The sequence below is a fragment of the Schistocerca piceifrons genome, chromosome 2, assembly GCF_021461385.2.
Source record: "Schistocerca piceifrons isolate TAMUIC-IGC-003096 chromosome 2, iqSchPice1.1, whole genome shotgun sequence".
Lineage (NCBI taxonomy): Eukaryota > Metazoa > Arthropoda > Insecta > Orthoptera > Acrididae > Schistocerca > Schistocerca piceifrons.
In genome coordinates this window covers 719,608,146-719,631,099 of record NC_060139.1, presented here as the reverse complement: position 1 = coordinate 719,631,099, position 22,954 = coordinate 719,608,146, and the positions used below count along the sequence as shown (strand labels likewise).

Here is a 22,954-nt window from a genome sequence, read left to right as displayed (position 1 = left end):
AAACCTTCTTCCATGAAGGCATTGACCTTCTTTTCTCACAGTGGGATGAATGTACTAACAGTCAATCACTTTTAGTATCAATCACTTTTAGTACAAGGAACAGTTCATGTACTTCTCTCTTCATCTGGCTCATTTTCATTTGAGTGCCTCTTATATTTGTATACAAGACACAAGCCAAAGTAGAAAGTAACAAACCAAAACTGAAATGTTAAGTCCTGTCCTCAAATGTTCCTTCACAAAGAAGAACCAAGGAATGTTGCTGTCATTTGGTAGCTGTACTGGTGACAGTATTGAATGACAAAGCATCTAGACAACATCATCATCTAAAAACAGTGTAACTCAGTATGAAATTTACAAATGCATTAGCTCTGCTCCTGACCATAATTTGAGATAAGAGATATATTATTGTAATAATGTGGAGAAACCACAGATTATGTCCATCTACAACAAGAAGAAGGAGAACTCTCCTACAGATCTTACTGTGTGACTCAAATTTAGTTGTTGGTAGACTACAGAGTTCAAACAGTATGAGCTCAGTCAAAGACAGAATGGATTTCAATTTCGTCAATCATTCAAAACTCCGCTTCCAGTCTCTGTCGTTAACCACAGAGATGTGGACAGAGGAAACTAGATTGATTTGGCTCTTCTAAACTTTCAAAAAGCTTTTCCTGCAGTACCACATGACAGCTTACAAAGAAAATATGTTTCTGCAGGATGTATAAAACAGATTTGCATTTGGATTGGAAATTTCCTACCAGACAGGTTGCTGGGTGGAAAGTCATCTATGGACACTAAAGTAATGTCTGAAGTGCTCCTGGAGCGTGTAATAGAACAGTAGCATTTCATTTGATACACTAATAACTGAATGGTTAATTTTAGTTGCAGTCTCAGGCTTTTTATAGATGTTCCAGTAATTATGAGGAAATTCTATCAGGTAAAAATTGAAGTTATATTTAGTTAGATTTCACCAAATAATCAGCTGTTGTGAAGACCGATAACTTGCTCTAAAGAAAATAAGTGATATGAATGTTCCAGATTTGTTTGACTGGCTCTTCCCATGCTTCATCCATGAATTGAACTGAAGCCAGATTGTCATGGCCCAACGCTTGGGAACAAGCATTGTGAAAATGGTGAAACCAGTCAGCTTTTTGCATACTATAGTTGTGAGAGCTGTGTAAAGTGGTTGAAGGATGATGAAACCATGAGTAAGCAACAAGGTGCTGGATGTTCTCGCCTCACAAAATGTGGTGATTGGAGGCTTGCCGGCTCTGTATAGCAGAACAGATGGTGATCTGCGACAGATCTGATGACAGAAAATAGTGCTGGTGCAGGCAAGAGTGTTTTGGAACACATTGTTCAGTGCTCATTGTTGAATCGGATTTCACAGCAAATGATACCTACATGTTTCCACATTGGCCCAACATCATGATCAGTTATGGCTGTAGTTGGCATGGGCTTGTCAAGATTGGACTGTGCATCATTTGAAATATGTTGCCTGGTTGAACAAATCATGTTTCTTGTTACACAAAGTCAACAGTTGTGTACACATGTGCCACCTGCCAGGCTACAGCTACTGAAAACATGGACTGCACCACAGAGTCAGACCAGTAGGGGCAGTATCTTGCTATGGGCTATGTTCAACTGGGCAGCTGAGGACCTGTGGTGGTAATCAAAGGCGCCATGATAGTTGTAGACCATGTGAACAGTGTTGTGGGCCACATGCATCCCAGTGTTGTGGGCCACATGCATCCCTTCATGCTAGATGTCACCACCAGTGACTGCATCTTCGAACAAGATAACTGACACAAGGCCAGAATAATGCTACAGTGGTTTGAGGAGCGTGTTAGTGAACTTACATTGATATCTTGGCCACCAGATTCACTTGATCTGAACCTGATGGAGAACATCTGGGACACTTATCAGGCACCAGCTCTGTGCTCATAAACTACCAACCCAAAATTTGCAGGACCTGTGTGACCTGTGCATAGACATCTGATGCAACACATCTCCAGAAACCTACTGAGAACTTGTCAAATCCATGCTGTGTAGAAGTACTGCCGTATTGCTTTCCATAATGCACTGTTAAGCAGATAGTCATAATTTGTTGGCTCATCAGCGTATGTGGCTGCAGAATCCATTGAATGTGGTAAGCTATAATTGACCTCTAAACTGAGAACTCAGGCATTTATAGGGGACCTATAATTTATTTGCCATTTGATTTTTTATATATGCGTATATGATATTGTAGAGAAGATGAGCCTGAAATAACTCTATGGCCGACTTGGATCAAACACCAGCCCATTAGATTTATCCACGTTTTAGTTGTTTATGCAGCCCAGTGAAAAAGTGCTTCGCTTTCCAAATTACAAATGCGTAAATTACCACCAAGCACAAATTAGTTTCTTGCAGATAATTAGAGACAACTTGCTGAAGAGATCAAGCACAATTTTCTGGAAACGAAAACAATTCATAAGTTCAGCTTTGGAATGTTTTTGGTAGAATACGGACACGCCTTTTTACAATGTTAGTTTATTAATTTTTGTCGCACCGTCGAGTAGTTCCATGGAATCTTTCCTAAAACTATGAATTCTGAGGGTTAATTGCACGCGACTATGTCATTGTTCGGAAGAAAATGCACCTTTAATCAGCTGTCTAATATGTAGGTTTTCAAACTTTTTCCCACGGTATTAGGCCTACCAGATCGCTATTAATGGCTTCTTCCTCATAATGTCAAACGTGTATGAGAGTGCTGAAAAATCTCTTTCATTCAGTTGCTGTCTTGCTCATGTAATGTTAATGTTATTTTTAACTTGGTTACGATTTCGGTATTTTCCTCTATACCACAGAAGTTTGTGTAGCGCTTGTGCTGTCCATTCCATGTGACGAGACCACAAAAATGACTCACGCGATAGTAAACAAGGTTTAGTTGGCCGCTTATTACCACTTAGCTTTGCCGCTGGAAGTCCATGGTGAGTAGACTCGGGAATCCTTAACCAAATTTTGTCCTTTAAGTACCAGTTATAGTTCTTGTGACATTATAATAATATATCTTCGGAAACGTACAAGTCATGTTTATTCGAATATGTCTTCAATAACGCGACCTTGGGAAATGTATTAATATCGATTTTTATTTTGACCTTTGCCTATTTGTATATTTGCTAGTGACAAACTGAATTTCCCGTGGACCTTGGAATTTTTTAAAGATGACTAAGTGAAACGCAGGTTTCATTAGTCTTCTGAATCATTGTCAACTCTTGATCTACGGCGCGCAGTTCCCATGCTCAAGAATTTGTTTAATACTATTATCGTACGTGTCTAAAAACCGACCTTAGGAATCCCGATGTAATAACAACATGTATAATATTATAAACGGAAAAAAATTTACCAGTACTTCATAGGTGGGCGAAATTTTTCGTCGCAGTGCCCTAAAAAGATTGCTCTCTTTGCAGCCTTGCAATAACCACCATTTTGACCAACTTTATGACGAAATCGCTCTTCGTACGAATTCGTAAAGAACTACAATTGGAAGCAGAAGCGTGCGACAAGACGAACCAAAATATATTAACTAAGAGGAAAAATATTTCTCGAAGCATTGCCATTACCCTTTCTACACACACCATACAACATACCAGTTCTTGTAATAAGACTCGACTATTGTAGCCAGGCAGAAGGTGTTAGAACACTGATAATGTTTGACTAGGTCCTGCTCGTACATCGTCATTTTAATAGAACATAGTGTAACGAGAATTCCAAAATATACCGAACCAGGGATGCCAGTATACAAAACTCAAAAATTCAACGTCACATCACAAATTTGAACACTCGACGTTTGTTCATCTGAATTAGTTGCTTCGTCACAGACCAACAAGCCCCTTTCATGAAATTAACATCAACTTTGTTCCAAACAAATTACAATTTTTAATGCGGTGTGCCAAATGCAGGTGAAACAATTACGTAAATATACAAGCATCTATGGCGTTCCAAGAGATAGTTGTTTATTTAAACGCTGAAGTACGAATTGCAGATTGCCACGCAAATCTCCGATTGTGTTTTTCATGTATGAAACTTAAATTTGCATACAAGATGTAACACAGATTTAGCATCTCACAAAACGGAACTTGAACGTTATTAGCCCATTCATTTCCGTAACTAGGTCTGATTTAAAAACAAAGTCAAATGGCAACTGGTTCCCTAACGTTTGCGAAAGTTAATATTGTACATCTATGAAGCATGGCCGAAATTATTCAGAACTGACAAGATGTGTATCAAAATGTACCAGCAATGAGTGACCCAGAGTGCAAGGAGGTGGTATACATGTAGGTACAACAGTAGTTTGCGTGTGACCAGAAATGCCATAGATATGCAGTGAGATGTGTCGGAAAAAAAGAAAGAAAAAGTGATCAGTCGTTACTGCACCCTATGTTGATAAATACAGCATGTGGTAATCGCTTTCGTGCTCCAAAGATCATTTGCCCACACTATTGACTCAATGCTGAAGCACTCCAATAGGTGTAGGCCTATGTACATCTACACCCGTACTCCGCAAGCCACCTGATGGTTTGTGGCGGAGGGTACCTTGAGTACCTCTATCGGTTCTCCTTTCTATTCCAGTCTCGTATTGTTCATGGAAAGAAGGATTGTCGATATGCCTCTGTGTGGGCTCTAATCTCTCTGATTTTAGCCTCATGGTCTCTTCACGAGATATACGTAGGAGGGAGCAATATACTGCTTGGCTCCTCGGTGAAGGTATGTTCTCAAAACTTCAACAAAAGCCTGTACCGAGCTACTGAGCATCTCTCCTGCACAGTCTTCCACTGGAGTTTATCTGTCATCTCCGTAACGCTTTCGCGATTACTAAATGATTCTGTAACGAAGTGCGCTGCTCTCTGTTGGATCTTCTCTCTCTCTTCTATCAACCCTATCTGGTACGGGTCCCATACTGGTGAGCAGTATTCAAGCAGTGGGCAAACAAGTGTACTGTAACCTACTTCCTTTGTTTTCAGATTGCATTTCCTTAGGATTCTTCCAATGAATCTCAGTCTGGCATCTGCTTTACCGACGATCAACTTATATGATCATTCCATTTTAAATTGCTCCTAATGCCTACTCCCAGATAATTTATGGAATTAACTACTTCCAGTTGCTGACCTGCTATATTGTAGCCAAATGATAAGGGATCTTTCGTTCTATGTATTCACAGCACATTACACTTGTCTACAATGAGATTCGATTGCCATTCCCTGCACCATGTGTCAATTCACTGCAGATCCTCCTGCATTTCAGTACAATTTTCCATTGTTACAACCTCTCAATATACCGCAGCATCATCCTCAAAAGCCTCAGTGAACTTCCAATGTTATCCACGAGGTCTCTGTTGATCGATGGCATGTATTGCTGGCTGAACAGGTGGATGCATTTAATTATATCAGATTCAGTTTTAGAGAAAATACACACACTTCAGATTACGTTCACCCTTATCACAATTGTGGAGTTTTTGGATGGGTTCTTCATCAGCCAGTCCTACAGTAATGGTTGCAAAGCATTTAACAGTTCCATGGTGACTGCAGCCCAGGAGCCACCATTGTAAAATTGCGTGAAGGACAAATGAAAGTGTAACAGTTTGGGACACCACTGAATACATGAAGCAGTTTTGTCTCTTGTGTACCGAGGACATACCAACCTGCAAGTGCCATACAAAGGATCTTTCAGCTTTTAAGTGCTGCTGTTTGGGGATTTCCACATGTCATATTGCAGTAATACAATTCTCAGCTATATATGCTGAGGAATTGGTAAGCATTCTTCAAAGGAAAATAAGTACCACTGCCTCCCTGACCTGCAAGTTCACTTGAAATGTTTCTCATCAAGTATTGGCCAACACACATGATCATCATGGCTCCCTAGCAACCATAGTTGATCCTTTTCAACTCTCATACGGATGACATGCAAAGAGAGTCTGCAGTTGCATACCTAAACTGTCTTTGTTTCTTCGTCACATATGTTGAAAGGTGTTGATTGTAGTGTGTAAGGCTTTGCACCATATTGAATGATCAAAGCTCATATACATTTAACTGATTGTTTTTCATTTTTGGGCTATCATGTATCTAATGTGTGGTGTAAAGATCATTTCAGTTGCAAGTATCCCTGTTGTTACATTTTTCACAAATATTGTAGTCAAACAATAAATGAATGTATTTTTGTTGCAGTGTAATGCTTTGTACTATCAATCAGTTTTCCTTTACATTAGGTGCTTCTCACATCAGATGATGATACCCCAAAGCCAAAAGAACTGGTACTGCTACAAGGGAAATTGAATATGTGCTATGAAAAAGAGGTACTGGAAATTAAAGAAAAGCATGCAAATGAAATTGCAGAGATAAAATCTGAGTATGAAAAAGTAATCGATGAGTTGAAAGCCAACAATTTAAAAAATACTCATGAACTTACTGCCACCAAGAAGGTAATTATTAAATTCCAGTTTTTATTTTAAAAAAAACTGGGCTAATTATTAATAGTAACTTTTTTTATTTTTCAAGTGCATTATTATATGGACTCACCGTAGTTTACTGGAAAGTTTTTTCATGTAATTAAGGTACATTTTATTTCAGGTCCAAGAAACAAGTAACATTTTGAAGAAAGATTGTGCTGATGCTTTCAGTCATGAAGTCTGTGCTGATTATCAAGCAGTAGTAAATGAAAGGTAAAATGTCATTTTACTGAAAGTATATAGTATATTAAAATTTATATAGAAGATAGTTTGCGAATGTACTCTCTTGCAACTGTCCCTCTTGCTGCCACTCCATGTGATGGACTGAGCATGGAGGCACAGTGGGGAGCACATGGGCTTACATTTGAGATGACAGTCGTTCAATTCCAGATTTATGTTTTCTGCAGTTTCCCAGCTCCCTTGAAACTCTTAGTTGGTTTCTTTGAAAAGGACATGGCATTTCCTTTAATCACCTCCCAATTTGAGCTGGTAGACTGCCTGACCATCTTACTGTCGAGATTTTAAACCCTATTCTTCATCCTCCCTTCCAAGTAACATCTATTTTTTGCGTTTCTCCCCATTGTTTCTCGGGAAACCACACTATGATTCTGCCAGTAGTGGCTACTGTCTGAAGTGATTAGTAGTATCTATGATGTCATACCTCCCTCTCACTGTTTCATATATGTATAGTTTGCCCAACAGTTTCTGACTTCTCTGGGTGTTTATCAGTCAGAAATTCTCTCTATATCATCTTCTGAAAGAAAAAGTACTAAGGGTAATGAATTAAATAAGAGCTACGTAGAAAATGTATTTATTTAGTTTAGGTGATGGTCTCTGAAGAGTTTGAGTTGTGATAGCCAACTGGAATATTTGTAAGTTTATGGTGGATCTCATACTTTGGAGGTCATGATCTCTTTCTCAAAGCATGGAAATAAAGATAACAACTGATGATAGAGGTAACAAAGGGAAATGTAAGGGAAAGTAGTGCCAGGTGACATCCCTTTCCTCATGCCTGTCATAGAGGCCTGGGGAAAATAATACAAACTCACATATTTCATTTCCAGTCGGCATACATTTTCCTAAGAACAATGCATTTCGTATATTGGCCCACCAATTTTTGGAAGCTGTTGGAGGATATTTTTCCCCCAATATGTTCCAAAATGGTTTAATAATGCTTAAATAAAAATTATTGAGATCAAGAACAATACCTATTCCACTGAATGAACATGCTAAAATGAAATGATTTTATCAACATTCATTGTTAAGACCCACTGAACTTGTTTATGACAGCTCTAACTTTTACACACTGATCATCATACAGGATGACAATTATTGAACTATATGAAATAAAATGTCATAACTTCTGAACAGCTTGCGTTAGGACGTTTAAACTGCACAATTGTCTGTGGGGCATAATGGGAATTAGTATGTGCATGCACGGGTTTGTTTAGCAATGAAACCCACTTTCATTTGGATGGGTTCGTCAATAAGCAAAATTGGCACATTTGGGGGGGACTGAGAATCCAGATTTCATGATTGAGAAGTTTCTTCACCCCCAATGGGTGACTGTGTGGTGTGCAATGTCCACTCATGGGTTAATTGTTGCAATATTCCTTGATGGCATTGTGACTACCAAATGGTACGTGAAGGTTTAGGAACATGATTTCATCTCCATTACTCAAAGTGTCCCTGATTTCAACAATATTTGGTTATACAAGAGAGAGCTCGGCCCCATCAAAACAGGAGAGTGTTTGATATCCTGGAGGAGTACTTTGTGGACCGCATTCTGTCTCTGGGGTACCCAGAGGCCACTGGCATGGGCCTCGGTTGGCCACCATATTCCCCATATCTGAACACATGCGACTCATTTTTGTGGGACGATGTTAAAGACAAGGTGTCCAGTGATAACCCCAAAACCATTGCTGAGCTGAAAACAGCCTTTCAGGAGGTGATCAACAGCATTGATGTTCTGACACTTCAGTGGGTCATGCAGAATTTTGCTATTCTTCTGCACCACATCATCACCAACGTGGGCAGGCATATCGAACATGTCATAACCTAAATCTGAATATCTGTAGTGACGTTTACATGTTGAACAAAGTCATTGTTGGCCGGAAGATAAATGGTACCACACATACAAGTTGATTACAATTTCAACTTTGAAAGACCAACATTGTTGTGCTACACGGTCACAAAATGTAACTCTTAGTGTGGTGTTAAGCCACCATGGTTGGGAATATAAGCATCCAGATGTCACGGCATGGAGTTGTATGGGTCTGGGATGTAATCCATCCCATTCTGCTTGCACCTGAATGCACAGTTCGCGCACATTTTTGGGTGGACGTGCTCCGTGGCACACCACAAATTTTAGATTGGGGAGCGATCACATAAAGTTACCAGTTGCGAGCCCTCTTCCACATATCGTTTGGCTGTTACAGATTCCATTAGGAGCACTAACAGTGAATGGGCGCCGTACGGTAATTATCCCCACACCATCACACCAGGCTGGCATGACATGTGACAGAAGACCTCAAGCTGCTCTTCATGGCGATCTCCACTGCAACTCTAGAGACAGAACTGTTGATCGTTGCCTCCAGGCAGAAGTGGGACATGGCACTAAAGTGACCCACATCCCGTCTGCAGGGCTCCACATCTGTCCTTGCCAACAGCAGGTGTTTCAGGTGGAATGTTATGGGGGTGTGAGTGGTAGGTGTCTTAATGCTGAGCATGTGGCAAGCCCTGGATCATACAACCACCTGTCGGTGGTACTAACACTTAAGAGATGTTGCATAGATGGCAGGACAGCCCGCTGAAAACCAGCTCTATTGATGGTGGATATATTCATGTATGGTGGACAATCCATTGGTTCTTTCTCCATGTGGTGCATGTCAAGTATCTAGATCCTGCATATCATGCATTTGAGCATTCCTGTATCCTTTGCCACCAACAGTGGGCATTGATGGCATCTGTACGACCAGTGTTGCACACAGTACAATGATACGACAACTCAGCCTGTCGGAGCTCCTCAGTGGGGACCCTCTCGAATCTGTCTAGCTGGGCAACCCACTGCCAGACATGTCTGGTCATAGTACAGATGCAGGTGATGCTCTAGGGTTGCTACCTGTTGTCATACTTGCTGTCATGGCTGTTAGGGATGCTACTGTATGTAGTGTGCGGCTTATCATGCGAAGCTAATGATTAGCATATCTGATGGTGTGCAACATACCCACCCAGTTTGAAACTGGTTGCATCCTTCTAGGTGCAGCTCTTTTGACGATGATCAGCATAGGACCTCCATTATTGTTGACAGTTGGAAGGATGCAATCAAAAGTCTTCACAGTCGCTCACTTTTAACAAAATCAACAAACAACAGTGTTGGTTGTTTTGATTAATTCAGTTCTCTTCAACAATAATTGGGCTCTTTAGCAATTTCTGTTCAGTACTATTATAATAGCACGTAACAATCATTGTTAATGCACTCCTTTCTCTGTAATTTACCATGAGTGTAGCTATTTTCCCATTAACTCTGTATGCTGTCCTGATACTAGATAAAGTATGTCTATCTATCCTTGCTAGATTTATGTCTGTTGTCAACTAGGAGGGCTCCAGCAGTTTGCCATAATTGGATGAGCATAAGGTCTGAGATGAGAGTAAATCATCACAACACCAAAACAAGTACTGATTTACTTACAGTTTAGAACAGTTTGGTTTTATACTACCATTGTTAAGATGCTCTGTATTACTTAGTATGCTTGTTGGTGGAACCATAACCCCCCCACACACACACACACATACCTTTCTTACAGTGACAATGAGTTACTCAATAAGTTATCCATTGGTAATTGCCCAGCACTCTTAAACTGATAACTGAAACTGTGTTTGGCTATTGTAATCCATCGCAAACCAATCATTCAGGTCTTTCCTCTACTTTTGAGGAATAAGTCATGTTGTGATATTTCTTCAGTTGTCTTTGTGTGACCTTGGCTATTTGACTATGCGAGTGTTAGAGTTTTTAATGAAGTAAAAGGAAACTATTCCTTTAACATGTCTAGTAAAATCACAAAAGTTCTTTGATTTGTTATTGTAAATTTGTAAACACTGCCAGATATGTAACTGCATGTTGAGTCTATTTCATATAACAGAAATATTGTGGCATACTATACAGAGTATCACTGATGTAGTAAATTCGCAGTGATGGTTAGTTAGTAGCACATAAAGAAATGACTATGTTAGCAACTATTCTCAAAAACGAGTGTAAATAAATTTGTACAGCAGCCATATCTGTAAACTGCACTTCTCCGTGGCACATATGACAGAAAATGTCAGATTTACCTGTGAGAAACCTTGGTTGCTTAGGGTTTGATGTACAAAAACTGTTGTATACTGCATTAAAGCTGTCAGATATGTATGCCTAGCAGTTGTTAGCTTATCATACATTAAATTTCTTATATTTCTGCCGTTAGCTACGATTTATAGACATGCTAGCTGTTAATCATATACCTTTGGGTGATTTATTGGTATGTAACTGTGGATTTTCTCCCAGTGATATATCCTTTATGTGAACTGAACTTGGCACTAGAATTCAGCAGCACTTCTCAGTAACCTTTGGCCACAGTTCTGCTGCTATTGCTTAGTGACGAGATAGGGTTTTTGTATCGCACCTGATGATCGTATAATTTATGGGGTGGTCGCATAGCACTTATTTCAATAGGAGCATGTTTTAAGAAATAAAGATTTAGTAGAATACCTGCCAGATTGTCTTTTGGAGCACTAGATGTAGAAGTAAATAATAAAAAACCTGTTTCCCTATGATACATTTGTAACTTTACTCTGCTCAAATTAACATTTTTGTTCTTCTTTCAGAGACAGCTTGAGAAATATGGCAGAGAAGTTGCGATTCCTAGTTGAGGAACTTGTGCAGTACTTTGGTGTATGTGAAGAGGAACTGAATATAGTGTTAGCTGAAAAACTGACATCATGGACTAAAGTAAATGAATTAAAGACTGCCAGCCCACAGGAGCAGCTACCATTTGGAGAGACAAGTCAGTTGAAAACCATTGTTGATTTCCAAAATACTAATGTATCAATGAATTCTTTGAGTCACACAAGAACTTCAGAGTCTTCATATGGGTCGAATGATATCAATGTGTCTGCTGATAATAGAGTGGATTTACATGATGATGATGAAAATCCATCGTTGCCTGTGGCACACAATGTTTCCAGTGAACAACAAGTAATGCGGAAAGTTCATTTTGCGCCTAACATCTCAAGTATCATTAATATTAATGATGAGAGTAGCTTTATGCAGTTCATTGAAGAAAATAAGGATTGGTCGGTTGACATCCATACTGAGCTTTCTAACTGCTTGAGACGTTTAAGAAAAGAAGCATCAGCTTTGTTTGGTTTATCAACTACGTTGCCAGAGCACTTGAATACTGCAAACAGTAAAGCAAAGTCACTGGAAGACAAAGTAGTTGTCTTATGTGATGAGCTTTCAAATGAAGCCCAAGAAAAAGAAGGCCTACTTGTGCAAATAAACGAATTGATTGTAAAAAATAAAAATTTAATGAAGGACTTAGATTTGTGTAAAATTAGAATTGGAGAACTCGAAAGGGAAAGACAGACGAAAGAAATTGTATCAGAAGGATTTGGAGAAAATGTCCATTCAGGTCTTACAAGACAGTTGGAAAACATGGCAAAACTTCAAGATAAAGGTAAGTGGAAAAAAAATCCATTAATCAATAAAGTATTGAAGTTCAGATAAGTAGTACTCCCTTCATCATTTAACAAATGAAGTATTAGTTGTGATGAAAGGTCAGAGTGAGTAAGCACAAACATTCTTGAAAGTGTTATTCTTTTTAAAGTTCTCCATGTTTGTAACTACCCATGTTTATTTTGGATTCCACGTTTTCTAATCACATCCATAGGATTGATGGGTTATTGGAAAGTTCTTGATGGAATGTAAATAATGAATATTCATACAGATTTGTAACTGACATCCATAACTCCCTGACGACATGTCTAAGATCACTAACTCATGCTTTTGCAGTGGATTGAATGCAGCCAGTTCAAATCCTATACTGAAAACAGTTTTTTCACTGTTATTTTGTTGTTGAAGCGAGAGGAGGTGATGGGGTATAGTTCCATATTGTTGGATACTGTGCCAAAGTCCTAGGTGATATCCGAAATCTCGCTGCATTGCTTTATGGAGTGAGGGTATGTGGCACTGTTGATAATGATCCATTTGCTGGCTGAAGATATTGAGCTCAGCTACTTCCTTCATGCTACTGAAGAAAAATAAACTAAGTGGTGGTACCAGATTTCCCACTCTTCAATAATAACAACAGCAGCAATTGCTGCTGCTGCTGCTGCTGCTACTGCTACTACTACTACTACTACTATGACCACCACCACCACAACCACACTTAAACTTGGAAATTTTAGGTGGGATGTTAGAATTATGGTTGCGTATGATACCGGCAGAGGTCAGGCCTAAACTAATAAGTTTACATCATTGCCAACATCAGTAAACAATTGCACTGTACCAGTTACCAAATGATTTGTGTACTCCAGCTTGCTTTATGTTTCATTGTCTTCTTTTCTTATTTTGGAATGAGTGAAGAGACTAATCGTGGTACATGACAGGATTCAAGTACGACCCTCACGACACCAGAAGGGATAAGCAATCCCAGCAACCATTGCTTTCACAGAATATCAGAGCATAGATGTAGGCTGCTAGTCCTATGAGAGGCAGGATGGGCTTGTTCTCCCATTGTGCTCCTGTCCCCATAGGTGGTCTAAGGTCTTATTTGTTTAAACTCGGGACCAACTGTCTTGTTATAGTTGTTGCACTCTTCTACTACTACTAATGCTAACATTAATAATAATAATAATAAGGTATAAAACAGAAACTGTGCTATGCGCATACTTATTACTGTTGCCTGCACAAGACAGATACAATTAAGAAATACAGCATTTAAACTCCACATGTAGCATTAGTTACAAAAAGACTTAAACAGCAATGACTCACATGAGTTCACTTCACTGCTAAGACAAAGTGCTGAACCTGAGATACGTTCATACAAAGCAGTAGATGAGTGCCGCGCTTTCATTCTTATTCCTAACATGGAAAAAACGACACACACTTATATACAATGCACTTACGATGAAATGGTGTAGAATTAACACATGCTTTGCTAGTGCTATCCTGAAAATAAAAACAATGACACTGAGTGGCAGATAGACACACAAACAAGTTGGAACATGTAGCTAAGTGGACACACGCACACACACACACACACACACACACACACACACACACACACACAGAGAGAGAGAGAGAGAGAGAGAGAGAGAGAGAGAGAGAGAGAGAGAGAGATGGAGGGGGGGGGGGGGGGGGGGCACTACATTACCTCAGTGCAACATCTTGACTAAATAGAATCTTGTAACAAATGGTAATGGGAAAGGGAAACACAGATTGCAAATGATGAGATAAGGTGCAAGGTAGTTGATGGGGGCTGGTCAATTCCAGTAGAGATTAAGGCCAGGAGGGTTTTGATTATGGAGGACATATGATTTACAAATCGTGATCTTCCCTCCTCCTCAATTCAGAGAAAATGGAGCTGAAGCAACGGATACAAAATGGCCCAAGAGTTGAAGCAGTTGTTAGAAGTCTTAACAGTTATGTGCTATTATAAGTCCAAGAAATCTGTGTTTTGGTGACTTATGTTTTTTAACAAGTTTTCCTATACCTGTATTCCATGTCATAACTCTGATCTCAAAAGGCCCCTGCCCACTGTCCCCCAGCCCACTCTCTTACCCACAAAGTTGTGTTTTGCTATTGCTTGGTGTAATAGGTGATTGTGATATTTTCTTGCAGCATTTGTAGTTCATCCAGTTTATTCGATCTGTATTACAGCTTGTATTAAAAGGTGTTATGGCAGAATGTTAAAGAAGATTCCTTATTACTTTGAAAGACTCAGTGATTCAGTCCTACAGAGGTGCTGCTGTGCTCTAAAAGAGAGCAATCTTCTTTCAGCAAAGACCTTAGTATGCTTGTAACTGTTGTGTGAACAATAGAGAGGCAGTGAGAGATGACTTATTTTGTTTATTTGTGCTGGTACTAATTACTCCTGGTATTTAGTTTTGTACAGGGTATTTTGTATTTTTAATCTCTCTCAATACAAATTTGACGTAAGTTCATGTCCAGGAGACCATTTCAGAGCAGATCAGAAGTTTATTAGGTAAAGCATTTACTGACTTATGAAACATTTAAAAATCCAATTTGCCGGAAAAAAATTATAATAAACAGAAAGATTAGAACCTAAAGAAAGACATAGTTGAAACCTTTGCTGGAACAAATGACACATATCACTGAAGACTGATATGCAAGGAAATATATGATACGTGGATGATAACAGGCTACCCCAGCTAATGTATAATTTCACATTCAGATATTAAAGACCAAGAGGAAGATCAAAACTCAGGTACAAGGAGATGATTAAGCCTGACAAGCAGAAAGGGCATACCTGGGGCAGCACTGAAGAGGGAGGGAAATTTAAGGACTATAATTGGTGGAGAAGTCTTGTCTGTCAACCCATTGAATAAGATGGAAAGTTGCAAGGGAGCTGGGGATTGGGATGATGATGATGATGATGATGATGATGATGATGATGTGCATGGAAAAGTTTAGAGACCTGTAACCAGCAGTAAATGTCAAGTGGCTGATTATTATTATTATTGTGTGGTCTTACCATTGTTTATTGTGTTTAGGAGTTGTTGTCAGTTGAACATGTGATGTTATTTCTGCAGTTTGAGGCGTTATGTCAGTAAAGAATTAAAGTATTTCTTGAAGTTTGTTTCAGAATATCTGTCATGTTATATGACTAATGTATTGCTGGAAACCAGTTAACGTCTTTCACAGAAATAGATGAACTGCATTACTGTATGCAAGGTTCTCATTGTTAATATACTTGTGAGCAGTGACACATACTGGCTGTATGGACAGGAAAGTAATATGTCTTAATAGGAAACTCATCATAACTGCAAAAAAGGAAATGGCATGCATATAATGTTCAGTATTTACAACTTATTCATTATTTCCATTTTGATCTTAGGATTTTAGCACTGAAACACGTGGTTTTGCTACTTTTGTTATTGTTTGTATGTTGTGGATGTGGACGTGGGAGTAATGTTTTCTAGGACCAGGCCTTCGGTTAGTGCAAGAAAAATATGTAAACTATTCTAAAGAAAGGTATATTTTGTTTTTGTGTGTTCTTTTTTCTCTTATTTCTGTAGACAGTTAACATGTGTACTTGTTAAGTACAGCGTTGAGCTTAAACTTTTGTTGGGACTTAAGTTCTGCACATTTTACTGGTGCTTGAAAAAGGGATAGGCCATTGTGTAAGTAGATATGCACCAAATTTGTTTATGGTCAGCATGCCTCTTCTCATGAAAAGACCATTACACTTGAAAAGTCATAGTAAATGACTAAAATCTTGGGCTTCCAGCCATGTCAGGTGGTTAAAAATCAATGAGCTTTTGACTCAGCTCTCCTTGGCCATTGTCAAGTGGTAAATGACTGCCGTGTTGCCATGACCTCACCATTACATGGCCCTACTGCTGGCTATGACGTCACTGGTGCCCTCTTCCTTGCCAACTGTGGTAATGTTTTCATCCTGCATTGATCACACCTGCTTCAACCTCGCAATGGCCTGATGCCGGGCTGTGCTGAGCTGCAAACTGCCATCCTTGTTGATGGTGTTTTCAGATATTTTTATTTCTATTGCTTCTTTTATGATACTATCCCAAAATCCCTTCGTACTCGTAATAACAGGTTTTCATCAGATAGAATGTGGTGTCAATTTTCTAAACCGTGTTCTGCCATGGCAGATTTTTCAGGAAAGCTTGGGGGCGTAAGCACCTCTTGTGTTCCATCTGGTGTTGCACCACAGTGCGCACTGTTCGGTCAATATAGTAGCAGCCGCACTAACACACCCCAGGCATTCCTAATGCTAGGTCATCCTTCACAGGCCTCATGAGCTGTCATAGTTTTGCTGGGGGCCTGAACACTGATAAGATGTTGTCTCTCTTCAGTAGCTGGCTAATCTTTCCTGACACGGTGCCACAGGAAGGCGAAAATGAAAGTTTCTTGTTCTCTTCTTTGGTAGTATTTTTCCTGTGTGTCTCATCAGAAATAGCCTGTGGTACCTGGCAGTGATTGTAGCCATTTTCCCGGAAAACATTTTGGAGGTGATTTTGCCCTAGTGAAAGATTTTCAGCATTTGAGATGACTTAAGCATGTTGGACGAGGGTGTTCACAACGCCGTGTTGTGCTGGGTGTGGGGACTAAGAGCATGTGAGGTATCCATTGGTTTTGCAGCAAATGAGGGCACCAAGGAAGGACACTGCACCATTTATCCCTACTCCCATTATAAACCTAATGTGGTCATGAGTACTGTCCAGGTGTTCAAAGAGTTCTCCCAGTTTTCCACATCTTTAGGGCCAGGTAGTAAAAGTGTCGTCAGTGTAACGATAAAAGCAACTTGGCTTATGGAGCCATGTCTGTAGTGATGACTTCAAGTTTCTGCATAAAAAGGTCCACTAGGGATGGAGCTTAATGACTTCACATCACCACACTGTCCAATTGGTTGAAATAATGGCTTTTGGGATAGTGTCAGAAAAGTGGTAGAAATACAAATACAAGGATGGCAGTTTGCAGATCAGCACAGTCTAAGACCCAGCCATTGTGAGGTTAGAGCATGCATGATGAGCACAGGATGGAAACATTACCACAGTTGGCATGCAAGAGGGTGCCAGTGATGTCACAGCCAGTGCAGCTATGTAATGTCAAGCTACAGTGACATGGCAATCATTTACCACTTGACAATGGCCGAGGAGAGTTCAGTCAAAAGTTTGTGGGATTTTAACCACCTGACATGGCTGGAAGCCCAAGAAGATTTTATTAATTCGTATCGCTGCAAGACCATGCTTTCATAGTAAATGTAGTTTACAAAACCAAATGACATTTGTATCTCTAATGTATGGAAGCAAACTTTGCTTTGAAAGAACAAAAATTACAATTGCTTCTTTACCAGTAGGCAGCAGTAACAGTTGGTGAGTCAGGCATAATGATTAATGTGGCACACATTGGAGATGTAATACAAATGTACTGAAAAATTAATTTCAGATCTTCTTCTTCTTCTTTTTTTATATTAATTTTTAAGAATAATTTTAATCATTGCTTATTCAGAATATGTGTTCAAGATCAGTTCAGACTCATACTTGCTCAAGTTCAGTTTAGACTCTCTTTAATTGTGGGCACATTTATAATAAATGATATAATTTGGCGTAAAATAGTCGTCTGTAAAGTGATTGGTAGCGGCATAATAACTGAAATGTGACTAGCCTGTTATGTACATATTATTGCTGGGCATAGCCACAGTTATGTAACTTGAATGTGATCTCTTATAAGCTAACATTATGATAATATACACATAAAAGTTCATTGACAAAGTGACTGATAGAAGAATAAGCTAATCAGGGCTCATTATGTAGCCTTGGAATTTATAATGGAAGCTTTTTTTCAGGATCTGGACTGCATTATAGAAATAACACGTTCCATGCATGTGCTTAAACTGAACTACTTTTGTAAATGTTTCCTCCATAAAATGGTTTTTCCACTTGAAATAATCAATTTACTTAGAAACTTTTGGAATGATTTGTGCAACTTAAAAAGTAAATAATGTTACAGTCTTTTGTCATGCTACATCTTTTTAATTATTCGAATCTGATTTCAGTTTTTAAACTCATTTAGAAGCCTATTCTCTGTCTTTGTTCTCACTCTTACAGATTTCGTTTATTAGGCTAACATCATTCCTGAACAAGTATGGTAGTTTTTGATTGACTAGTGAATCACTAGTTCATTATCTGTTAAACCCATTGGATATTTGAAGATACAGCTGCCCAGAGTGTGACAGATATCAGTTCCATTACAAGTTGATGCTAGTCAGAAAACTGGAAGACTTGTTAGCTGTTTTGTTGAATATGTTTTATTTGTGAACATAAGCTTGCCCCCAGTCTTTGAAATGTAGGAAAATATATTGGTATTAACTTGTTTCAGAAGGGCGTAACATTTAAATGAATAAGTAGCATCATTCTTACTGACAGCGTACTAACATTGTTCATAAAATTACTGCCTATTTTTGTGCCACTTTTAATAACATTATCTTGATTGCTCTTTATAACTCTCACAGAAATACATTTCTTTTCTAATTTCTTCAGCTCGTTCAGTAATAAGTGACTCGACAGACCAGAGGAACTCTCCTTACTTGCACTTAATTGAAGAGCTCTGTAGGGAAGGTGACAGGCTAACAGAAGAAGCACGTAAGGAAAGAGAGGATTTGCAATTACAGGTAAGTCTGCACTTTTTATTAAATAACAATTTCACAACATAGTGTTACTTGTACACCCAGTTGTCAAAACTTCTCTGTAGTTGAAATCTATTTAGTGTGATATATTTCAGTCATTGAGAGCAGTTGTTTCATAATGGGGGTCAAGGAAACCATTAATTTTCCATGTTTTATGTAGAAAGTACACTGTCAAAAGATGGAAGAAAGTACAATTTTGGTGTAGCATTTGTTTTGAAACTTAGTTTCATAGTTTGGTATCCACACCTGCAGATAATACCGTGGCAACAGAGGACTCGAGCCAGTGATGCTGGCAGCCAGCAAACTGGTCATGATGGCTGCCAGCAGGGTGCACCAACACCATGTGTACTGGAGAGAGCATGTGGTTTACGAGCCAAGGAGTTAAGATGGCTGCCGACTCACTTTAGTTACATTTTTCCTAGCTTAGAAGGCTGACCTGTGGGTATTCTGCCCCACTTAAACATTTACGTGTTTTGGGGGCATTCTCTTCCTCAGTTTGCTCTCTTGTCACATTATGTGTTCTGTTGTCATTCTGACTTGCATTTGTTTCAATAGATTTAGCCCTTCGTATGTTAGAACTCTCACTGTTGACAACTTGGTATGGCCCAGATAGTGTACACAATATACATAAAACTGAAATAACATTGTCAGAGGAGTCATAGCTTTTTGAATGTTTGCCAATTCACAACAACTGAGTGTACAAGTAACACTTACCATGTTTTATTCTCTTCAGTAGATAAATTTTAGCTTTTCCTGTGCCAAACTAAATGAAGAATTAAGTTTCATGAACCATGAACCATGGACTTCGCCGTTGGTTGGGAGGCTTGCATGCCTCAGCAATACAGATAGCCGTACTACAGGTGCGACCACAATGGAGGGGTATCTGTTGAGAAGCCAGACAGATGTGGTTCCTGAAGAGGGGCAGCAGCCTTTTCAGTAGTTGCACAGGCAACAGTCTGGATGATCGACTGATTTGGCCTTTTAACACTAACCAAAACGGCCTTGCTGTGCTGGTACTGTGAATGGCTGAAAGCAAGGGGAATCTACAGCCATAATTTTTCCTCAGGGCATGCAGCTTTACTGTATGATTAAATGATGATGGCATCATCTTGGGTAAAATATTCCGGAGGTAAAATAGTCCCCCATTCGGATCTCCGGGTGGGAACTACTCAGGAGGACGTCGTTATCAGGAGAAAGAAAACTGGCGTTCTACAGATCGGAGCGTGGAATGTCAGGTCCCTTAATCGGGCAGGTAGGTTAGAAAATTTAAAAAGGGAAATGGATAGGTTAAAGTTAGATAGAGTGGGAATTAGTGAAGTTCGGTGGCAGGAGAAACGAGACTTCTGGTCAGGTGAATACAGGGCTTTAAATACAATACCAAATATGCATAATGCAGAGTAGGTTTAATAATGAATAAAAAGAATAGAAGTGCAGGTAAGTTAGTATAAACAGCTTAGTGAACGCATTATTGTGGTCAAGGTAGACACAAAGCCCATGCCTACCACAGTAATACAAGTTTATGTGCCAACTAACTCCGCAGATGATGAAGAGATTGATGAAATGTATGGTGAGATAAAAGAAATTATTCAGAGTGTGAAGGGAGGTGAAAATTTAATAGTCATGGGTGACTGGGCATTCGATAGTAAGAAAAGGAAGAGAAGGAAACAGAGTAGGTGAATATGGAATAGGGTTAAGAAATGAAAGAGGAAGCCGCCTGATAGAATTTCACACAGAGCATAACTTAATCATAGCTAACATTTGGTTCAAGAATCATGAAGGAAGGTTGTATAAATGGAAGATGCCTGGAGATACTGGAAGGTTTCAGATAAGTTGTATAATGGTAAGACAGAGATTTAGGGACCAGGTTTTAAATTGTAAGAGATTTTCAGGGGCAGATGCGGACTCTGATCACAATCTATTGGTTATGAACTCCTGATTAAAACTGAAGAAACTGCAAAATGGTGGGAATTTAAGGAGATGGGACTTGCATAAACTTACAGAACTAGAGGTTTTAGAGAGTTTCAGGGAGAGCATCAGGGATCGAATGACAGGAATGGGGAAAGAAATACAGTAGAAGAAGAATTGGTAGCTTTGAGGGATGAAACAGTGAAGGCAGCAGAGGATGAAGTTGGTAAAAAGACGAGGGCTAGGAGAAATCCTTGGGTAACAGAAGAAATATTGAATTCAATTGATGAAAGGATAAAATATAAAAATGCAATAAATGAAGCAGACAAAAAGGAATACAAACATCTCAAAAATGAGATCGACAGGAAGTGCAAAATGGCTAAGCAGGGATGGCTGGAGGACAAATGTAAGGATGTAGTGGCATATCTCACTAGGGGTAAGATGGATACTGCCTACAGGAATATTGAAGAGACCTTTGGAGAAAAGAGAACCACTTGTATGAATATCAAGAGCTCAGATGGAAACCCAGTTCTAAGCACAGAAGAGAAAGCAGAAAGGTGGAATGAGTATATAGAGGGTCTATACAAGGGCAATGTACTTGAGGACAATATTATAGAAGTGGAAGAGGATGTAGATGAAGATGAAATGGGAGACATGATACTACATGAAGAGTTTGACAGAGCACTGAAAGACCTAAGTCGACCTAAGGCCCTGAGAGTAGACAACATTCCATTAGAACTACTGATGGCCTTGGGAGAGCCAGTCCTGACAAAACTGTACCATCTGGTGAGCAAGATGTATGGGACAGGCAAAATACCCTCAGACTTCAAGAAGAATATAATAATTCCAATCCCAAAGGCAGGAGGTGTTGACAGATGTGAAAATTACCGAACTATCAGTTTAATTAGTCACGGATGCAAAATACTAACGCAAATTATTTACAGATGAATCGAAAAACTGGTAGAAGCTGCCCTCGAGGAAGATCAGTTTGGATACTGTAGAAATGTTGGAACACGTGAGGCAATACTGACCCTACGGCTTATCTTAGAAGAAAGATTAAGGAAAGACAAACCTATGTTTCTAACATTTATAGACTTACAGAAAGCTTTTGACAATGTTGACTGAAATACTCTGTTTCGAATTCTAAAGGTGACAGGGGTAAAATACTGGGAGCGAAAGGCTATTTACAATTTGTACAGAAACCAGATGGAAGTTATAAGAGTCGAGGGACATGAAAGGGAAGCAGTGGTTGGGAATGGAGTGAGACATGGTTGTCGCCTATCCCCGATTGAGCAAGCAGAAAAAAGAAAAATTCCGAGTAGGAATTAAAATCCATGGAGAAGAAATAAAAACTTTGAGGTTTGCCGATTACATTGTTATTCTATCAGAGACAGCAAAGGACTTGGAAGAGCAGTTGAACAGAATTGACAGTGTCTTGAAAGTAGGATATAAGATGAACATCAACAAAAGCAAAGTGAGGATAATGGAATGTAGTAGAATTAAGTCAGGTTATGCTGAAGGAATTAGATTAGGAAATGAGACACTTAAAGTAGTAAGATGAGTTTTGCTATTTGGGGAGCAAAATAACTGATGATGGTAGAAGTAGAGAGGATATAAATTATAGACTGGCAGTGGCAAGGAAAGCGTTTCTGAAGAAGAGAAATTTGTTAACTTCGAGTATAGATTTAAGTGTCAGGAAGTCGTTTCTGAAAGTATTTGTATGGAGTGTAGTGGATGATAAATAGTTTGGACAAGAAGAGAATAGAAGCTTTCGAAATGTGGTGCTACAGAAGAATGCTGAAGATTAGATGGGTAGATCACATAAATAATGAGGAGGTATTGAATAGAATTGGGGAGAAGAGAAATTTGTGGCACAGTTTGACTAAAAGAAGGGATCGGTTGGTATGACATGTTCTGAGACATCAAGGGATCACTAATTTAGTATTGGAGGGCAGCATGGAGGGTAAAAATCTTAGAGGGAGACCAAGAGATGAATACACTAAGCAGATTCAGAAGGATGTATGTTGCAGTAGGTACTGGGAGATGAAGCAGCTTGCACAGGATAGAGTAGCATTGAGAGCTGCATCAAACCAGTCTCTGAACTGAAGACCACAACAACAACAAGGACTGAATATTG

The 22,954-nt window shown here is 39.2% G+C and overlaps 1 protein-coding gene across 1 annotated transcript in view; it reads left to right on the top strand.

Moving 5' to 3' along the window:
* Positions 1–22,954, top strand: part of LOC124775796 (A-kinase anchor protein 9-like) — a 517,018-nt gene that overhangs the window by 308,958 nt on the left and 185,106 nt on the right. The window contains exons 23-26 of the mRNA XM_047250627.1: positions 6,245–6,457; positions 6,606–6,697; positions 11,348–12,198; positions 18,767–18,897. Of these exons, the coding sequence (XP_047106583.1) occupies positions 6,245–6,457; positions 6,606–6,697; positions 11,348–12,198; positions 18,767–18,897 (1,287 nt within the window). The remainder of the gene's footprint in view (positions 1–6,244; positions 6,458–6,605; positions 6,698–11,347; positions 12,199–18,766; positions 18,898–22,954) is intronic.